Genomic DNA, 20,537 nt, shown 5'->3' with positions numbered 1-20,537 from the left:
TATACAAGTTGTGGGTATTTTAATTGTTTTAAAGCTATAAAATCTTGCTTATTGAAGTTTATAAAAACTGTTTAAAGCTTACTTTAAATTTAATCGTTTTAGCTTGGGAGGATTTTTTATTTATTTATTTTTTAATTATTTATTATTATTGTTTCGGGATAAAACTTTAAATGTTATAAATAAATTTGCAATGAAAAGTAATTAAATTGCCTACCTTTTTCCTCCCCTCTAAAGAAAAAAAAATTGTTTTGTCTGGCAAAAGAACACCTAATACACCGATTAACATATGTAACTTGCTTTTTTCGTAGATTTTTAAGGCCAGAAAGAAAGTGACAGTGAAGTTCAACATCTGAATGACTTCCATATCAAATCTGCTCAGTTTACAAGTGAAAGGATGGCTTTCCCAAATTGCCAATGCACTAAACTAAGCTGGGAATCTGAAAAGTTAAATTACATTTTCCTGGTTTGCAATTAGCTAAAGTTCTGCAAATGAAATTTAGGCCCGAATGGTGCAAATACTTAATTATGCACAGATGAGTAATCTCAGTTAATTCAATGAGGATGTAAAATTATTCACATGACTAAGCATTTACAAGATCGGGTTTTAATTGTGTTAATGGATGAGCCACTGATAGCTATGTGGGCTTTATGATTCTAACAGGAATAAGTATTACCAATATATTGGTCACTAAGCAGATACAATAATGCACACAGATCTACAGAGTAAGATGGTGCCATTTTAAGTCAGCCACTTCTCTGTTCTGTCACTGTACTGTAAACTCAGTGTCAATCCATGAACAAAATGTTAGTGAAACTTTAATTATTCTTCCTCATATTAAACAGCTGTAGCAATTCTTTGAAACGCTGCCACAGGTTTTTCCATAGCGCAAAAAAAAAAAAAATTATCACTGTATTGCACAATTTGTAAGTGCAGGTTATGTGCATAAAAACCATCTTAGTGTTCACATGGCAATTTGCTAAACATACATTTAAAACTATAATACAATTTACAAAATCTTTTTCAACAATTCTACTCTTAAAAGTATCCTGAGAATATTACAATGTTTATTTTACAAGCCCTTCATTTCTATGCTTTGTTTATCCCCTCAGTTGGACAAGTTTATTTTACATGAAATATTGTTGCTGTATTTTACTATTTATCTTTTAACAAAACAGTATACCATTTTCATTTGAGTAACTAATCAGCCTCATATCTAGCCTAATTATAAATCAAACTTTCTACATTTTTGAAATAGGCCAGGAAAAGTAACGTAAAATAATTTCAGAAACAGTTTTAGCTTGTTAAAAAAGATTCAAAGACTTTGTGCATTTTTAATATTTTGGTCAGGTATTTAGGTTATGCTGTTTACATTTTGGCAAAAAAGAAAAAGCTCCAAACACCTTCAATACATTTTTCTTTGATTTTTTTATATAATTTGCAACTCTACAATATATTTTATACAACTAAGGTCATAAAGTACTTCACTCTTGTGTTTTTATTTGCTTTTTTTCTTTTTAAAGGTGCTTAGAAAGATAGACAAGTATTGGAAACAAATTCAGCATTTTTTGGCTAAATACAAAAGTCTCGCTGGAAAAAATGTAAAATATTTCAGTTGCTTCCTCTCTTCACAGTTACTTAAATAAATACCCTTTATCTAAAGATAAATTCTAATTCCTTATCCTATACAACACCTGTCTGTAGTTTTGTCTTGTCAAGATTAAAGCTTCACACATTATCTTTACACAGTTTTATTAGGAAGATATCCATGTATTTGCATATTTTGAAAAGAGGGAGTTCAGGATTAAAAATATAGGCTTTTTTAAAGGTAAGTGCCATCTGCTTACAATGTTTCAAGCTATAGCATAGAAAACCCAAGTTATGGAATATCCTTCAGTTTCTTATCCCCTAGGTGAGAGAAAAAGGGCTCAGGTGAGTTGCAGAGGTAACCAGCTTGGATTCCACAAATGGGAGGGTAGTGGCGGTGGTTCATCATATCAGTGTCCCATGGGCCAGTTCCTTCTGTGGCGTAAGCACCTGCTTCAGAGGCAGAGATTTGCTTATTTTCTAGACAGAGGGGCAAACTTATTCATGGCTGCCAAAGAGTAAAAGTTTGTAGGGTGACAATTGTGGTTGTCAGAGTAAAGGGTTATCGTGATATAAGGTTTCCATCTGGACCTGGCTTAGGAGAAGGCCAGGTGTTCAGTGTGAGAAAAGCCCATGCTCTGAACAGAGGAGAGGTTACCACAAAAAGGGGACGGGGGGAAAACGGGACATTTCAGCAACATATTGTGTGTGTATACATTATAAATATATATAATATATATTTTACAGCGTCAGCTATGATTCCTACATTAGGCAATATAATCCAAATCTGAAGGACCTTGTTAATCTTTAAGGCATCACGGATTTAAGCTCCAGGAAATAAATATGAACACAGAAAAGCAAAAATCTTTGTGGCACCAATTGTAAAACTATCATTGGTACATGACATTTGTTGGCATTTCCATGAAAAATATGATCAGAAAACTTACACACAGTATTGACAAAAATATCAGAGCATAAATTTCACTTCATTTTTCAATACTTCATTTACTGGGCTAAATTGATCAGGCAAGATTCTCATTTTTACTGTTCCATCAGCTCCACAGGAGAATATGTGATTTGCTGGTCCTGTCTCAATCTGCATGACTCCTGTCCCAATGTTTCTGAAGATTGACTGTCGAGCATGCTCATTGATGAAAGTGTGAAGAAGATTAAAGGTAGATAAACTCCATATCTGAAAATTTTTAAAATAAATAACCAGTAATGTTTATGCTTTCTCAACTCACTGAAAATCATTAATGAAAACTCAGGACCACCTAGCTTGATCAGATGTTTCATACTTGGTCTTCATTTTCAATCACTAATATTCTCATAAATATTTAACTATAAAAATACCATTAAGGTAACATCAAGGTTGCACAGATAAACATTGAAGTCAGGAAGTACAAAAGTTAAGGCTCATCACAGTATTTTAGAAGTTAAGACCTACTGAATGATCCATTTCCCTGGCAATGCAAAATTCTAGTTTAGTATTTTTAAGAGGGATTAGAATTTTGCAAATACTTAGTATGAAAACATTATACAATGCCTTATCCCACCAAATTAAAGTTACCTTTATATTGCCTTCTGCTGATCCTGTAACAAAGTATTCTTCTGCAGGATCCACAGCAATTGCTTTAACGGGAGAATCATGACTCTGGAATAGCTGTCGTTGTTGCTTTTGGCGAAGATCAAGTATACAAGTAAAGCCTTTTCTGCCTCCTGATATTAAAAGCTGATGTTTTGGAGCATATGCTAGCACAGTTGCTCCACTATCATGACAGATAAAAGCTAAAATACAAAATAAAGAACATAATACGTTAGAGAACATAATACGTCAGCTTTAGCCTCCTTCAGCGCTAACGGTTTAACACAGTAGCAACAATAACATAGGCTACTGAATTAGATGGAACAATGATCTGATCCAGCGTAACAATTCCTATCTATGATAGTGGCCAGTTCCAGATACTTCTGAGAAAGGTACAAGAAACCCTGCAGTACACAGTTAAGAAATAACACTGCTCTACAGCCAAAATGCTTCTGAAATAAATGTAGTCAAACTTTACTAATTCTGCGTCACTGAGAACGAAAATGATGCTTCAAATTGTTGATTGGCTCTAGTTTTCAAGATGTGCTATTCGGTCAGTATATACGACCCTTGACTTGGGAATGGCGGAGGATAAGTGAGTTATAAAGGGAAGGGATCTCAATTTAAACCAGAAATGACTAAAATACATCTTTGACTGGATCTATGAATAAATCTATGACTGGGTTTGGACAGTACTTGCTTTTTAGGCAAAACAATGAATGATGCAATCTGAAGCTGGTATTGCGTCATACAGGATATGAATTGCATCATGTTATTCCTAGAAGTCATGGATGATGCAATCATAATGAAGCTTACATCACTCTGCTGAACAAATTGCCCTATATCAGCTCTAGAAATCATACAGTGTCATGCTCTCTTATTTGTCAGGGTTTGATTTTGCAAAGGGACACATTTCTGTTTAGCCAAAGTGAGCAGAGATGCCTCGTACTTGTGTGAACAGTGCAGATAACTTCTACTATGTTTGTGGTGAAGTGACTTTTGCATCACAAAAGCGCAGTATAACCACTATGGTTAAGAAAGCCTATCACCTTTATTTTGGCTGCAAAATTGGAGATCAGGACAAGAGGTGGGCCCCACACATATGCTGCAACACTTGTGCAAGAAATCTTCGCCAGTGGTTGAACAGGAAAAGGAAATCTATGCCTTTTGCAGTGCCAATGATTTGGAGAGAGCCAACAGATCATACCAGCAATTGTTACTTCTGCATGGTGCCTCCAGTTGGGAAAGGTGTGTCAAAGAAGAAAAAGTGGACTGTGCATTATCCAAACATTCCATCAGCTATTCGCCCAGTACCCCACGGAGAAGGGCTGCCGGTTCCTGATGCACTAGAATCATTCTCACTTGAGTCAGACGAGGAAGAGGATGAAACTTCTGGTCCTGAACCATCAATGTCATAGGACCCACATTTTCTCCCATCCTCCTCCTCTGAACCACACCTCATAACACAAGGTGAACTGAATGACCTTGTCAGGGATTTGGAACTACCCAAGAGTAAGGCACAGCTGTTGGGCTCCAGACTACAGCAGTGGAATCTCCCGGCAGGTGATGTTAGGGTTTCCATGTTCCGTGACCGTCAAAAGGATCTTGTCCCATTCTTCTTCATGGAAGGTGATCTTGTAGCCTGCTACAACATCCATGGTGTGATGGCAGTCCTCAACATCGTTTACGATCCAGATGAGTGGAGACTGTTCATTGATTCATCAAAGACGAGTCTTAAAGCTGTTTTACTGCATAATGGCAATGTTATGCCATCAATTCCAGTTGGTCATGCAGTCCATATGAAGGAAACCTATGACAACATGAAACAACTTTTGAGGTGCATGAACTATGACCAACATCAGTGGCAGCTTTGTGGCGATTTGAAGGTTGTGGCTCTCTTGCTTGGTCTGCAGACTGGATACACAAAGTACTGCTGTCTTCTCCGTGAATGGGATGGTTGTGCAAGAGATTCCCACTACATCAGGAAAGATTGGCCACTCCGACAGTCATTGGAGCCTGGGAGGAAAAGTGTTCAGCATCCACCACTTGTTGAATCAAGGAAGATTTTGTTACCACCCTCACACATCAAGCTGGGTCTGATGAAGAACTTTGTCAAGGCCATTGACAAAACACAAGCAGTTTTCAAGTACCTCCGTGGAACATTTCCAAGGTTAAGTGAAGCTAAGATAAAGGAAGGTGTCTTTGTTGATCCTCAGATTCGTGAACTTCGAGATGATGCATTTGACCATGCACTGCGTGGCAAGGAAAAGACAGCATGGAAAGCCTTCCAGTTAGTGGCAATAAATTTTCTCGGAAACAACAAGGCAGACAACTACAGGTTGTTGGTGGAAAACCTCCTCAAGGCATACAAAAGCCTTGGTTGCAACATGTCACTAAAGATACATTTTTTACACTCATCTAGATTTTTTTCCACCGAACTGCGGAGCAGTGAGCGACGAGCACGGCGAGCGATTTCACCAGGACATTGCAACAATGGAGAAACGCTATCAGGGCAAATGGAGCCCATCAATGCTTGCAGACTATTGCTGGACAGTGACAAGAGATGCTCCATTTAATGAATACAAGAGACAAGCCAAGAAGTGCCGAGTAGACACTGAATAGGATTAAACTATGTACATAATAGTTTTTGGCCTTTTGTTTCATAATACATTTTATTTATATAACCCTTTTGCTGATTTTTAAAGTGTTACAAAAACAGGACAGGTGAAATATTATCATGTAAAGCAACCATAAACACATGAAAAGACCTAGGTTTACAATTTATGATTAAAACTCTCCTATCTACACAATATACATAGACATAAAATATAAAAACTTAAATATCTTAGCAACAGTAGCCAGTTGTTTTGTCATATTTGAATTCAGCACATCAAAATACATAATAAATAGCACATTTTAGCTCTGAAGCAGACGACTTCTCAAAAATTGTAGACCAGTGTAATTGTAGTCCATAAGATGATCTCAAAAGCCATGTGGTTCCTACTAAGTGTGGCAATAATGCACAGTGTTCACTGTGCACTGACTAGTAGTAGCTATCATCTTAATATTCCATGCACAATAAGTAAGGCTGCAAGTCTGTCACGGAGGTCACGGATTCTGAGCCTGAGCAGCTCGGGCAGCCCCTGGGCCAGCCGCACCCACCGCTGCAGGGGCAGCCCCTGGGCCAGCCGCACCCACCGCTGCAGGGGCAGTCTCGGGCTACTGCGACCCCCTCCCCTCCCATAGCAGCAGGAGTTTGGGAGCAGGACGGGGCTCAGGGCAGGGGGCTCAGGGATCTGGGCAGCACTTACCTTGGGGGTGGGGGAGAAGAGAAGGGCTCCCTGGAAGTGGCAACATGTCCCTCATCTCCTAGGTGAAGGCGTGGCCAGGCAGCTCTGTGCACTGCCTCTGCCTGCAGGTGCCGCCCCACAGTTCCCATTGGCTGTGGTTCCCGGCCAATGGGAGCTGCGGAGCCAGTGCTTGGGGTGGGGGCAGTGCACGGAGGCCCATGGCCGCGCCTCCGCCTCAGAGACGAGGAACCTGTAGCTGCTTCTGGGAAGCCTGCCAGCCCTCTTCCCCAGCAGCAGCAGGGGTCCCGGGCTGCATGCTGTTCCGTGCCCCAGAGCACCCAAGTTTAAGTTGGGGTATATAGTACAAGTCATGGACAGGTCACGGGCCATGACTTTTTGTTTACTGCCCGTGACCAGTCCATAACTTTTACTAAAAATACCCATGACTAAAATGTAGCCTTAACAATAAGTAGGGAGTTGCCAAATCCATCTTGAAGAAAAAACAAAGCAAGGGAATTGAGTACTGATACCTTCTACTGTCAAGTCACTAAGGCCTGGTCTATACTACCCGCCTGAATCGGCGGGTAGAAATCGACCTCTCGGGGATCGATTTATCGCGTCCCATCGGGACGCGACAATCGATCCCCGAATCGGCGCTCTAACTCCACCAGCGGAGGTGGTAGTAAGCGCCGCCGACAAAAAGCGGCAGAAGTCGATTTTGCCGCCGTCCTCACAACGGAGTAAGTCGGCTGTAATACGTCGAATTCAGCTACGCTATTCACGTAGCTGAATTTGCGTATCTTAAATCGACTCCCCGCTGTAGTGTAGATGTACCCTAAGAGACCTTGCCACACAGAGGCGCAAATCCTTAGGTGGTGTAAGCTGAAATAGGTCCTATGACTTCAATGATAATTGAAGCTATGATAATTATAACAGCTGAGGACCTGCCCCAGTACATAAATATTTTTTTAAAGCACCATTCATAATGTATTTAGACACTATGAAGAAAGACACTGATGAAAGACTGTTTATAAACATATTTTGCAACTAATGAAGATATAGATAATAGTTATGGCTATGGACTATCAAAATTAAGTAAAAACTGTAATTTAAAAATCTTAAAAGAAAATTCCAGAATTATTTATAAATTTAAAAGTATTAACTTGAAGTACAACATTTTTTGTTGTGTTTTTACTTACCATGCACTAAACTATTTGCAGGTGCAACTAAGGTATCCCACAAACATATATTTCTGTAAAAGGAAAAGATATGTTGAACTTTTTAATTTAACTGACTTAACTACTAATGCAGTTTGAAGAGAAAAAGGTAGGTACTTTATATATTTGAAATAGTGCAGCCAGTATCTGAACATTTCACACAACACTGTTTTATGCTCAAATACATTAGTAGAATTAAAATGAACGTTCAGATTGACAAACCCAAAATTACTCACTCATTCAACATTACTTGCATTTGTTTACTGTGTTCTATTATAAAGAACTCCACTACCATCCTTCCAAAGCCTTATTCTTATCCTAAAAAAATGTGACTAATTAACCACCAGTTAAGATTTTTATTAAATTATAGCAGTGGTTCTCAACTTATTTATCATTGTGGGCTGCATATGCTGCCCACAATGTGTTATCTGGCTGCAGGGGGCCGGGTGGCAGGGCAGCAGCAGCAGCAGCCCTGACCCCAGATCTGTGTGGGGCCAGCTGCCTGCCTGCCTCTGACCCCGCAGGGGCAGCCGTAGGGTGACCAGACGTCCCGATTTTATCGGGACTGTCCCGATATTTCCTTGTTTGTCCCGCATCCCGACCGACGTGCGGTCGGGACACTGGACAAACAAGGAAATGCGCCGGAGCCTGGAGCCCGGAAGTGCTCGCGCCCCCCCACCCCCGCCCCGACTCCACCCCCTCCTCCCCCGATTGGCTCCCTCCACAAATCCCCGCCTCTTCCCCGGGCTCACCATTCCTCCTCCCTCCGCAAGCGCTGGAGGGAGACCCGGGAGACTCAGAGGGAGCGCGGGGCCGGGGTGAGTAAGAGTCTGGCCTGGCCCAGTGCAGACAGGACTCAGTTGGGTGGTAGGGAGAGGAGGGGGGCGGCCCGCGGGGCCAGGCGGCGGCTGTTCTCCGCCCCGGGCAGCGGGACTCGGGAGCAGCTGCTGCTGCAGCTCCCACTGCCGTGGGGGAGGAAGCAGCCGATGGCCAAGCTCGGCAGCTGCGGCGTCCCCGAACCCACCGAGCCGGGGCCTGCTGCGGGGACCCAGCAGCGCGCACGCTGCGCCCAGCCCCTGGCCAGTCGTGCCTGGGTTGCTGCCCAGCTGGTGCTATCCCGCGGCGGCCCCGGGGCGGAGGCATCGGCAGCCCAGCCCCGTTCGTTCCCCTGCGGGACCCGAGTGGGACGGGGGGCTGGGGCCTGCTGCCCCCGCTCCGGGGCCGCCGCGGGATAGTACCAGCTGGGCAACAGCCCAGACGCGACTGGCCAGGGGCTGGGCGCAGCATGCGCGCTGCTGGGTTCCTGCAGCAGGCCCCGGCTCGGGGGGTTCGGGGGTGCCAGAGCCGCAGCCGCTGAGCGCCATGGCCGCTTCCTCCCCCGCGGCAGTGGGAGCTGCAGCAGCGGCTGCTCCCGAGTCCCGCTGCCCAGGGATGAGAACAGCCGCCGCCTGGCACCGCGGGCCGCCCCCCTCCTCTCTCTACCACCCAACTGAGTCCTGCCTGCTCGGGACCAGGCTGGACTCTTACTCACCTTGGCCCCGCGCTTCCCCTGAGTCTCCCAGGCCTCCCTCCAGCGCTTGCGGAGGAAGGGTTGGTTTTTTTTTTTGGCCACACCGCCACGCGCCCCGATATTTGACTTGGGTGATCTGGTCACCCTAGGTGGCCGGCAGCCTTGACCTCGGACCCCCACCATGCAGGGTTGGCTGGCAGCCCCGACTCCACCACACTGGGCAGCCGGGAACCTGGACGCCACCACACAGGCTGGTCTTTAGCACACAGCTGAGCTGGGCTGCAGCTGTGTGCTAATTGGGCCACATGCAGCCCATGGGCCACTGGTTGAGAACTGCTGAATTATAAATATACATATAACATGAGCACATAAATATTGTATAGTCAACCCACTCATCTTTGTTCTTGCACAGGATTCACATTAATTTAATTTCTCTTGTGGTTGGAGTCGCCTACATGCTGGGTTTATTTTATCTATCAGGGTCATATTTAAAAAAAGTTTTAGGTCAAGTTTTGAGCTAGTCCAAGCCTGGACAATCTCTCAAATCTATAAAAATAGTAGCACTTACTAAAACATTTGTAAAGAGGAATGAAAGGACTTCTGTTCTATTTGATGCGACCATATCACAAGTTGGTAGGTGATAATCTTAACTGCCCAAATCCCAAACTACATAGTAGCAAGAAACACTAAAAAACAGTATTATTTATGAATACTTAGCCTCCAACTATGATCTTGAATCAAGTTTTTACCTGTTATCAGTAGCCTGTCCAGCTGTGGCTATCAAAGAGGAGGAACTGATGAAAACAAAATCATTGGCTGTTTTGTTATGACACTGCCACGTCTGGAAAATGACAGTACATGGTTAGGAAGTAGTCATGTAACATATATACTATACTAGCACGAAAGCTTATTTAAAAGATAAAAAATACATTAGAGGTTGTTCTTCAATCAACTAAAAGTGAAGGAATTCAGAGTTCAGACTGTAACTCTATACTTAGTCTACCAATAGTCTTACATTCTTAACGCCTCCAGTGGTATTTGCTTTGCAACCAACGATAACCAAATCATTTTAGATCTTATTTTGCATTCTCTCTCTTCAAATTAAGAAATATGGTTATGAATTGAGAACCTGTCTGCTAAATTTCAACCAAATAGAAACAAGACAAGGTTAGCTGAAAAAAATCCTAGTGGATTCTTATCATTTCTGGTGCTGCCAGGAGACCACCTAGTACAAAGCAAATTTATGCACTGCAAGTTTACATTTTAGCTTACCAGATATGGTTTGGGTGTGCTTCCAGTAAGTGGGCAACACTTCCAGTTTGTTTGATATAAACATATATATCCATCAGCATCAACAATCCCGAACTGAAGAGAGAAAATGTATATGTATATTTTTAATACACAATATAATACATATGCATGTATACTTTGCTAGGCATATTTAAGATAGAAAAATTATATTGCCACCACTTCAGTCCAGTAGATATTAAATAGAAACTTTATCTTCCCAGAAACACTTGTATTGTGTGCCTAGTCTAACTCTGGAAAGCAACTGCACCAGAACCAAACCCAAATCCAACACTCTCTTGATGCAACACACCAACTAACTTGGATTACAGCATTTTCAATGCACATGATATTTCTATTGTGTGTGTCATTGTTATGGAAAAGGAGCAACAGCAGCTAAAGCAGAAAGGATATTTTTTAAATTGATGACTTCTGTTAATAGACTTAAGGGCTTTCTACACTGCCTTGCAGATTGGGGCTGTCAATAGCAGTGCACACCAACATGCTGCGCTATAACACCCCATCTGGACTCTACAGGTGCAAAGTAAATAGTATCAATGGCCAATGAGGGTCTGGCTGGAGAATCTTGCCTACATGCTCGGGGTTCTACTGATCGCCATATTTGGGGTCGGGAAGGAATTTTCCTCCAGGGTAGATTGGCAGAGGCCCTGGAGGTTTTTCGCCTTCCTCCACAGCATGGGGCAGGGGTCGCTAGCTGGAGGATTCTCTGCTACTTGAAGTCTCTAAACCACAGGATTTGGGGACTTCAACAGCAGAGTCAAGGGAAAGGGGTTGGGACGGCTTTGTGGCCTGCATCATGTGGGAGGTCAGACTAGATGATCTGAATGGTCCCTTCTGACCTTAAAGTCTATGAGTCTAAAGTAAAAGGTTCCTAGTTTGCGTTAACGTAATCTTGTTGAAGAGAATATGTTAATGCAAACTAGGTATCTTAGTTTGCGCCTGCAGAATCCAAATGTGAGAGTTACAGTGCAGCATTTTGGTGCACACTGCTATTCACACCTCAGTAGTCTGAAAATGCGGGGCAGTGTAGACATAACTGTCTCTTAGAAGTTTTCTTTCACTATTCTTTGACTTAAAAAGTCTTACTGAAGCAGCAGTCCTCAGAACGGTGCTGGAACAATGGTGTTTATACTACAGCTTTTTAAAACAAATGATCTACTCAAGTCCTGTGTACCTGTATCCTGATATACCTTGGTATGTATAATTTATGTTTAGCTTTGCAAAATTTTTTTAAAACAGACACTGTTCTCACCAAAGTGTTCTAATTCTGCAATTACGAAGGGGGTTCCAGGGTATTTATTCTGGCTCATACTTCAAGCAGATATGCTGTCTGGCCCTCCCTTACCCCTTTAAAAAGATGTTTGAAAAGTGAATAGCAGAAAAGCAAGGCTTTTGAGAGTCATGCTGTCCAAGGAGTCCACTATTTTAATGCATTATGTTCAGGGCTGGTGCAAGGAAGTTTCGCGCCCTAGGTGAAGCTTCCACCTTGAGCCTTGCCCCGCACCCCTCCGGGGAGCCATGTGGCAGCTCCCCACCCCAGCTCACCTCTGCTCCGTCTCCTCCCTGAGCACGCCGCCCCCACTCTAATTCTTCTCCTCTCCCAGGCTTGCAGCGCCAAACAGCTGATTGGTGCCGCAAGCCTGGGAGGCACGAGAAGTGGAGTGGCTGCTATGCTGGGAGAGGGAGTCTGAGCCGAACGTGTCAGTGCACTGCCGGCAGCCCAGCCCAGGAACGTTGTGTAAAAAAAAAAAAAAATTGGGGGCACCGCTTTTTGGCACCCCCAAATCTTGGCACCCTAGGCAACCCCCTAGTTTGCCTTAATGGTAGCACCGGCCCTGATTATGTTTGAATACAGTGTTATTTATTGACATAGTGAACCAACAAAGAAGAGCTGTTTATACTGTTTTGCAAAAAAACAGGAAGTAGGTAGAGAGGATTTCTGTATAATACCTTATTTCCTTGGTGATTGAATCTCATTCGTGTTATCCTTGAGTTGCCACCAGAGCGGAAACATGTAATTTGTTGTGAATGGCCCCATTCAAACATTCTCACACTACCATCTTGAGCACCTGTCAAGTCTGTAATAGAATAATATATTTTAATAACTCTTTCCACATATGTTCTACTATTTGAATAGAAAATCCAAGCTTCATCTAAGGGAAAAAAGAATCTGACAAATAAAGTTTAAGTTTCCTATGGTCTTTTAGCAGTCCTATAGTAATGCCTAGAGGTCCTAACAGACTAGGGCCCCAGTCTGTCTGCTCTTTTGTTGTTTTACTGCATATTGTAGGTGAAACAGGAATAAATTTCCAATTTGGTACAAGTAAAATAGCTTTTGAAGGCCTGTCCTTCCCCAACTTTTTTTAAAAGAGTGATGGTTTCATTATATAGAAGGTTCACACAATATGTGTGTTTTCTAAAATTTTTAATATACTTTTGCTGTTGTAAATTAGTAATACATATTGGGAAACAAGGATAGTTATGAAAGTACTGTAAAAACAATATCTGTTAATACAATGAACTTACAATAAGGTAGCGTTGGATGGGAAGCCATTCTTCTGACATTATTAATAGCCTTCTTGATCAGCTGTTCAATATAAAAGATAATCAAAGACAATTAAACTACACAACTAATTAAAACCCTATTGGATTAAATTAGTTATGGGAAATGACTGGTTTCCTTTTTTAAATTCCCCACTGAAAACAAAGGCAATACCACTTTTAAAAATGTGCGTGAAAGTGAATGGAAGCTGAAGTTTCTCCCAACACTAATGCAGATTCAAATGAACAGAATTTTTATAAACTCAGATATATGTAAGCTTTATGCTTCTTAGATTTAAAGATCTAAATATAAACCCTCCTTTGCCTGCAATCGTACCTCTTTTCTTGCCAATCCCTTTCTGATTCCATTAAATTTATTGGAATATTCCTGAATAATGTAAGGTAAGCAAGAGAGGCAGAAGCATGTAAAAAAAGAGGTAAACAAAGATAAAAAAATACTAGGAGGGAATATATTGGCTTTCGTTTCTACTTAGTCATTTTATAATTATAGGTTGAAAAAGAATTGGACAGTGTAATTTGTGTCCCTCCGCTGGAGAACAAGTAATATAGTTAGCTCCCAATTTTAAAAAAAAGGGAGATTTTCAAAAAGACACCTGAGGGATTTAGAAGCATAAGCCCATTGACTTGTGCTCCTAAATACACTACCATGCCATTTCAGTCCTTTGCCTCTCTGCCAAGTGATGTGCTGATGGGAGATCTTCAGACTCCTGGGAGTCCCTTGCTTTACATTCTGCCATGAAAATGAAGGAAACGTTCAGATTATTTCCCTGACTGATGGAGTACACATCTCTCTGCTATCTTCTCTGGGGTTCATAAAATACTTCTGGAAGAGCACTTTTTGGCATTTGGAATGTACTAAATATCGAATTGCCAGGGTTTTGTATTTTAAAAAGGGGTCCTGAAAAAGGATACTCAAGATTGCCTCTCTGAACACACAAACTCCTGGTGCACAGGATTGTGTCCTATAGTGGAGATAAATGTTTGTTGGAGCTCAGCATTAAACTATTAAGACATAATTTGCTACCCTGTGTGATGGTGGATATCTGAATGTTTTAACTGGGTGCACTGGCATCAATGTATTTCAGAAAAGCCAAACAGCCAAATGGAAGTCACATTTGATTGTTACTACCTATGAGACAGATCTCAACCAGTGAGCTTGGAGGTGAAAGACTCCATGTCTTATCATTCTTGTAAGCCTGAAAGAGGTTATTAAACTAAAACTTTCTGTAGAGACTGCATAACATTGCAGCATTTACTAAAAAGTAGATAACTATGACTATTGATACAGAATTAGGCTGCCTGGCCAATTTACAAGATAAAACATTGCCAGTTTATACCAATTTGGTATATAGTTGTAAATACATGTGTTATCTGGTAATTTTTCAGTTGGTCTATGCATTTTCCTCACAAATCCTAGAATCTCTATTCCCTCCTCCCCCAAGTTTAATCCATGCACCCAAACCTCACAGCCTGCCATCCTGCAGAGTGAGATGGGCTAGACAGAACTATTTTTAAAGCTTAGTGATACCACTCCTACATAGACTGAAGGGATCACTGTAGAATCACACACCCACCCATCCACACCCCATATAATACGTCACTTTAAAATACTGTATGAGTTAGTAAAGTATCTTGTTTGTTTTAAACTAAGGTCAGCCTGGAATAAAGAGGGCCTAAATCAAAACCCCAAGATCTACTCTGAACTCCAGATCCAGACACTAACAGGCTACCTCAAAACCTTGGATCAAAACACTCCTGAATGCAGGTGTTAAAATTCTTGATCCATATCCAAACTTATCCACATTTTACAATGTTCAGGTTCAGTGTTGAGATTCAGCTCATTAGAGAGAAATTTAAGCTGCAGACTTTTATTTGAACTTGAATGTGGAGTTTTTGTTCAGGTCTCCTATTTCACTCTGAATATATGCTTCTTTCAGCATTTGCATAGTCAAACCATTTAACTATATGTGAACTAAGACACTTTTTTGCCTAGTTAGTACATCTGAAATCAGTAATAGTACGTTAACCCATCAGCATTCTGAGGAAGTGGATGAGGGAGATGCAGCAGTATGCACTCTGTGCTGCCCTGAGCTGTAGAGCACTTTCTGCTGCTCCTTCACTCTGTGCAAGCGTAATCCAGTAACTATGAAAGGCACACAAACCTTAAAGCACTAGAGATATTAAAATGTTATTCTCTGACAAGTGACTTACCACAGATGCACCTCTCCCAGTCTGTGTGCTACCAAGCCAAGGCATGTTGATAGGGGTGCCAGGATTGCTGTGTGTATAAGGTGTAGTACCCTGAACATTTGCCAGGTCATCACGAGCATGTATAACCAAGAAGTCATCAGACCTATAAATGCAACATTAGTAACCAGAGTGCTGATTAGACAGATTTTTGAAATAAAGCATTGAGTTACTCTGGATTAGTTAGTAGAACCGTAACCAAATTGCAAGAGCTACTCAAATAAAAATGGAATAAATATACCCTTTAGCCTCCACTTCTGTGTCATCATCAACCCAGGTGTAGATTTGTGTAGCTAGAATCCCAGAAACATCTAGTTCTTGAATGTCATGGCTGGAAGCTATTGCAATGCAGTTCCTGTTTGCCTGAAGAACAGTTACAAAAGAATGAATTTAAAAACAACAGTTTCCCAGAATGGATCTTTAATTTTACTGTTGTCCCTTTGCTGGTACAATCATTTGTAGACAAACATCTAGCTAGCCAATTTGCAAGTGCCCACATTTGTGTGTGCATATCATACAGGTGCTACATTCTATTGGGTCTACAACTGTGTACAAAAAGTTGCAGTGATGGAGCCGAAATCTCTTTGAAAGTTTGTCCCCTTATGCTTGCCAGGCAAAATTACACATTCATGTTACTGTATTTATAAGCCCCTTCCTCCCAGGAAGCTTGAGTTCCTTCTTACCTGTCTCCTTGTGGGAAAGTTAAACAGGTTACTGATTTAAGTTCTTATACAACAACATTTATAGCTGAGTGCCTTGCAGATGTATCGGAGTGAACACAAAAGCGCTCTCACATTCTCTCTTCCTCCCACCCTCTTCTCTCTATACAGTAGAGCTCTATTCTTCAATTGGCAGCCTGTGGCCCAGATCCAGCCCCTGAGGACATTCCATTTCACCCATGACCGAGCATTAGCTGTTTCTTCATGCCTACTGGGAAGCAGCAGCCAGAGCTTCTCAGGAAGCAGCAGAGGTCTCCCCATTTCCCCTCAGAAACTGAGCAGGGGACAGCCAATTCTTACTGGGAAAGCGGGAGGAGCAGAAAGAGCTCTACAGCTCAGGGCAACTCCATTTTCCTTCCTCCCACCTCTCCTGTGAGCAGAGATGGCTCGTCCGCTCCTCCCACTTCCCTCCCTGTAAAACCCAACCTGAGAAGGGGGAGGAGAGTGAAGAACACTTGGAATTGGCACCCCTGCCTTGATGGGGAAGAGGGACCCCACTGCAGTCCCCCTGGCCTGGGAAAGGAGAGGTGAAGAACCCCAGTAGAAGCAGAAGTGAGGCTGTAGAAGCCAGAGTTTATCAGCAGTTGGAAGCTTGTTGGGCTGGGCAGATGAGGACTGGGGCCTGAATAGATGGGAGCTGAGACGATGCACTTCAGTTTATTTTTCTGCTGTTTACTGTCATGCCATGTATTTAATTTAGAAACTTTTCATTTATATTTAAACATACTGGAACTAGACTGTTGATACATTTCCACTTGCAGAAGTAAACTTTTAATCAGGCACTTAATCAGAAGCTTATGCAACATAAAAGCACATCAATTATTGATTGCTTCGTTAGTTTACACACATCATGCAGTCAAGTTTTTTGCGGGGGGGGGGGGAGAGGGAGGGGAGAAGAGAAGATGGTGCGAGTGTCAAAATTTCAGGCAATAAGAAAGGAAAATTAGATGTCCATTTATTTCTTTAAAGTCTAATATTAATTTAAAAGTTTTAACAGAATATTAATAGTATGCTGTTTAACTAGCATTACAGTGTATTAGTATAGTTACTTGCAAGATTTCATTGAATATTGTCTACTGGCATGCTTAAGCTGAACTGAAGGAGCTATGGGAGACAGTTACACAGATGAGATTTTCAGGGACACAGTAGAGCCTAAGGAAAGGGATAGATAATAAAACAGAAAATATCATAATGCCAACTATATAAATGCATAGTAGGTCCACACCTCGAATATTGTGTGCAGTTCTGGTCGCCTCGTCTCAAAAAAGATATATTAGTATTGGAAAAAGTACAGAGAAGGGCAACAAAAATGACTAAGGGTAAGGAAAATTTTCCATATGAAGAGAAGTTAGAAAGACAGACTGTTCAGCTTGGAAAAGAGATGACTGAGGGGTGAGTCTACAACAGGGGTGGGCAAACTTTTTGCCCTGAGGGCCACATCTGGGTATGGAAATTGTATGGTGGGCCATGAACGCTCAAGAAATTGGGGGTTGGAGCATGGGAGGGGGCTTCAACTGGCGGTGCGGGCTCTGGGGTAGGGCCAGAAATGAGGAGTTTAGGGTGTGGGAGGGGTGCAGGTGGGAGGGTGAGGGCTCCCGCTCGGGGCGCAGGTTCTGGGGTGCAGGAGGGTGGGACCAATGAGTTCAGAGGGCAGAAGGATGGTCAAGGCTGGGGCAGAGGGTTGGGGTGCTGGAGTGGATATGGGGCGCAGGCTCCAGGCAGCGCTTACCTCAAGCATCTCCTGGAAGCAGTGGCATGTCCCTGATTTGCAGAGGCACGGCCAGGCAGCTCTGCACGCTGCCCTGTCCGCAGGTACCACCCCTGCAGCTCTCATTGGTCTTGTTTGCCGACCAATGGGAGCTGCGGAGGTGGCGCTTGGGGTATGGGCAGCGTGCAAAGCCCCCTGGCTGCCTCTACACATAGAAACCGGAGGGGGGACATGCTGCTGCTTCCGGGAGCTGTGCGGAGCCATGGCACCTGTGGAGCGGGGAAAGCCCCGGACCCCGCTCCCCGGCAAGAGCTCTAGGGCCAGATTAAAACATCTGAAGGGCCCGATGCGGCCCCCGGGCCATAGTTTGTCCACCCCGGTCTACAACATCCTGAATAGTGTGGAGAAAGCGAATAACAGTGTTATTTACACCTTCACACAACACATGAACCAAGGGTCACTCAATGAAATTAATAGGCAGCAAGTTTAAAACAACCAAAAAGAACGGTTACTTACCTTCTGTAACTGTTGTTCTTCGAGATGTGTTGTTCACGTCCATTATACATTAGGTGTGCGCACGCTGCGTGCACGGACTCGGAAACTTTTTCCCTTAGCAGCTCCCGTCGGGTCGGCAGGGCCACCCCCCGTCCCGCCAGAGCGGCGCCCAGCTCTAGGGTATATATATCCCTGCAGACCTGACCCCTTCGGTTCCTTCTTGCCGGAGACTCCGACAGAGGGGAAGGAGGGTGGGAAGTGTAATGGACGTGAACAACACATCTCGAAGAACAACAGTTACAGAAGGTAAGTAACCGTTCTTTCTTCTTCGAGTGATTGTTCACGTCCATTACACATTAGGTGATTCCCAAGCTTACCATTGGAGGTGGGTAGGAGTCAAGGTACAACTGACTGTAGCGCAGCCCGTCCAACCCCTGCGTCCTCTCTGGCCTGATGGTGGATCGCGTAGTGGGCTGTGAACGTATGCATGGACGACCAGGTGGCCGCTTTACAGATTTCCTGGATAGGAACTTGCGCCAAGAAGGCTGTCGAGGACGCTTGGGCCCTAGTCGAGTGAGCCCGGATCTCTGGGGCCGGTATGTTGGCGAGCTCATAACACGTGCGTATACAATGCACAATCCATGCTGACAAGCGTTGTGTCGAGATAGGCAGGCCCCTCATACGTTCCGCAACGGCAATAAACAACTGAGGTGTTCTGCAGAACGACCTGGTCCGCTCCAGATAAAACGCCAATGCCCCCCGAACATCGAGGGTATGCAGGCTGCGGTGGCTAGGGTCCGTATGGGGCTTAGGGAAGAATACCGGTAGACAAATGTCCTGTCCCATGTGAAACTGCGAGACCACTTTTGGGAGGAACTTGGGGTGCGGCCTCAGTTGCACCTTATCCTTATGGAAAACTGTATAAGGGGGTTCTGAAGTGAGGGCCCTCAATTCCAATACCCTCCTGGCCAATGTGATGGCCACGAGAAACGCCACCTTCCACGAGAGGTGCATGAGGGATCAAGTGGCTAGGGGTTCAAAGGGAGGCCCCATGAGCTTAGTTAGGACTAGGCTGAGACTCCACGCAGGGACCGGTGGGCGCGAGTAGGGAAACATCCTCTCCAGCCCCTTGAGGAATCGGGCTACTGTGGGGTTGGAGAACACTGATGCCCCCAACTCCCCCAGGTGGAACGCTGATATGGCAGCCAAATGCACTTTAATCGAGGCGGGGGCGAGCCCCTGATGCTTGAGGTGCAGTAAGTAGTCCAGGATCGATGGAACTGAGGCCTGCAGAGGCTGTATGTGCTGAAGCTCGCATCAGTGGGAGAATCTCTTCCATTTGGCCAGGTAGGTCGCTCTTGTGGAGGGCTTCCTACTACCAAGGAGAATTTGCTGAACCTGGTGAGAGCACCTGTGTTCCGCATCGTTCAGCCAGAGAGATACCACGCCGTGAGATGTAGCGATGATAGGTTCGGGTGGAGCAGGCAACCCCTGTCCTGTGTGACTAGGTCACGATGGAGGGGGAGGGTAATCGGGTCGGCTATGGACAATTCCAGCAGGGTCGTGAACCAATGCTGTCGTGGCCACGCCGGGGCGATGAGGATAATTGTCGCCTTGTCCCTGTGGGTCTTGAGGAGGACCTTGTGGATGAGCGGGAATGGAGGGAAGGCATACCTCAGGCTCCCTCCCCACGGAATCGCGAAGGCATCTGCCAACGAACCCGGGCTGAGGTTCTGGAAAGAGCAAAACTGAGGACATTGCCTCTTGTCCTTGGTGGCGAAAAGATCCACCCGGGGAAAACCCCACCTCCGGAAGATTGAACGCAGGACGTCCTGCCTCAAAGCCCATTCGTGCATGTGGTAGGATTGGCTGAGGGGGTCCGCTAACCTGTTTTGGGTCCCTGGGAGATACGTTGCGATAAGATGGACCGCATGGGCTATATAGAAGTCCCATAAATGGAGTGCCTCGCGACAGAGGAGAAAGGACCGGGACCCGCCCTGCTTGTTTATATAGAACATGGCGGTAGTGTTGTCCGTCAGAACTGCCACGCTGTGACCCTCTACGGTGGCGTGGAAGGCCTGACAGGCGAGGCAAACTGCCCTCAGCTCCTTCAGATTGATGTGAAGCAACCTGTCTTCCCTGGACCACAACCCTTGGGTCCGCAGTTCCCCCAGGTGCGCCCCCCAACCCAGGTCCGATGCATCTGTTACTAACGTCAGAGTGGGTTGTGGGGCAGCAAAGGAAATCCCCTCACAGACCTGCTGTTGATCGAGCCACCAGCGGAGGGAGCTCAACATCCGAGCCGGGATCG

The 20,537-nt window shown here is 44.1% G+C and overlaps 1 protein-coding gene across 4 annotated transcripts in view; it reads right to left on the bottom strand.

Annotated features, from left to right (window-relative positions):
- Nucleotides 1-325: 325 nt before the first annotated feature.
- Nucleotides 326-20,537, bottom strand: part of DMXL1 (Dmx like 1) — a 152,027-nt gene continuing 131,815 nt past the window's right edge. For 2 of the 4 annotated variants that reach the window (XM_034774425.1, XM_034774426.1), the window contains 9 exons: nucleotides 15,546-15,667; nucleotides 15,269-15,410; nucleotides 13,022-13,082; nucleotides 12,446-12,573; nucleotides 10,460-10,552; nucleotides 9,937-10,028; nucleotides 7,660-7,712; nucleotides 3,156-3,373; nucleotides 326-2,777 (listed from right to left, as the gene is read on the bottom strand). In XM_034774425.1, the coding sequence (XP_034630316.1) occupies nucleotides 2,553-2,777; nucleotides 3,156-3,373; nucleotides 7,660-7,712; nucleotides 9,937-10,028; nucleotides 10,460-10,552; nucleotides 12,446-12,573; nucleotides 13,022-13,082; nucleotides 15,269-15,410; nucleotides 15,546-15,667 (1,134 nt within the window). In that variant the 3' untranslated portion in view covers nucleotides 326-2,552. The remainder of the gene's footprint in view (nucleotides 2,778-3,155; nucleotides 3,374-7,659; nucleotides 7,713-9,936; nucleotides 10,029-10,459; nucleotides 10,553-12,445; nucleotides 12,574-13,021; nucleotides 13,083-15,268; nucleotides 15,411-15,545; nucleotides 15,668-20,537) is intronic. The other 2 variants (XM_034774427.1, XM_034774428.1) reach the window with 1 other exon arrangement.

This window comes from Trachemys scripta, chromosome 6 (assembly GCF_013100865.1).
Source record: "Trachemys scripta elegans isolate TJP31775 chromosome 6, CAS_Tse_1.0, whole genome shotgun sequence".
In the NCBI taxonomy this organism is placed as follows: domain Eukaryota; kingdom Metazoa; phylum Chordata; order Testudines; family Emydidae; genus Trachemys; species Trachemys scripta.
Note: the sequence above shows the minus strand (reverse complement) of the source record. Positions and strands in the feature narration are given on the sequence as shown.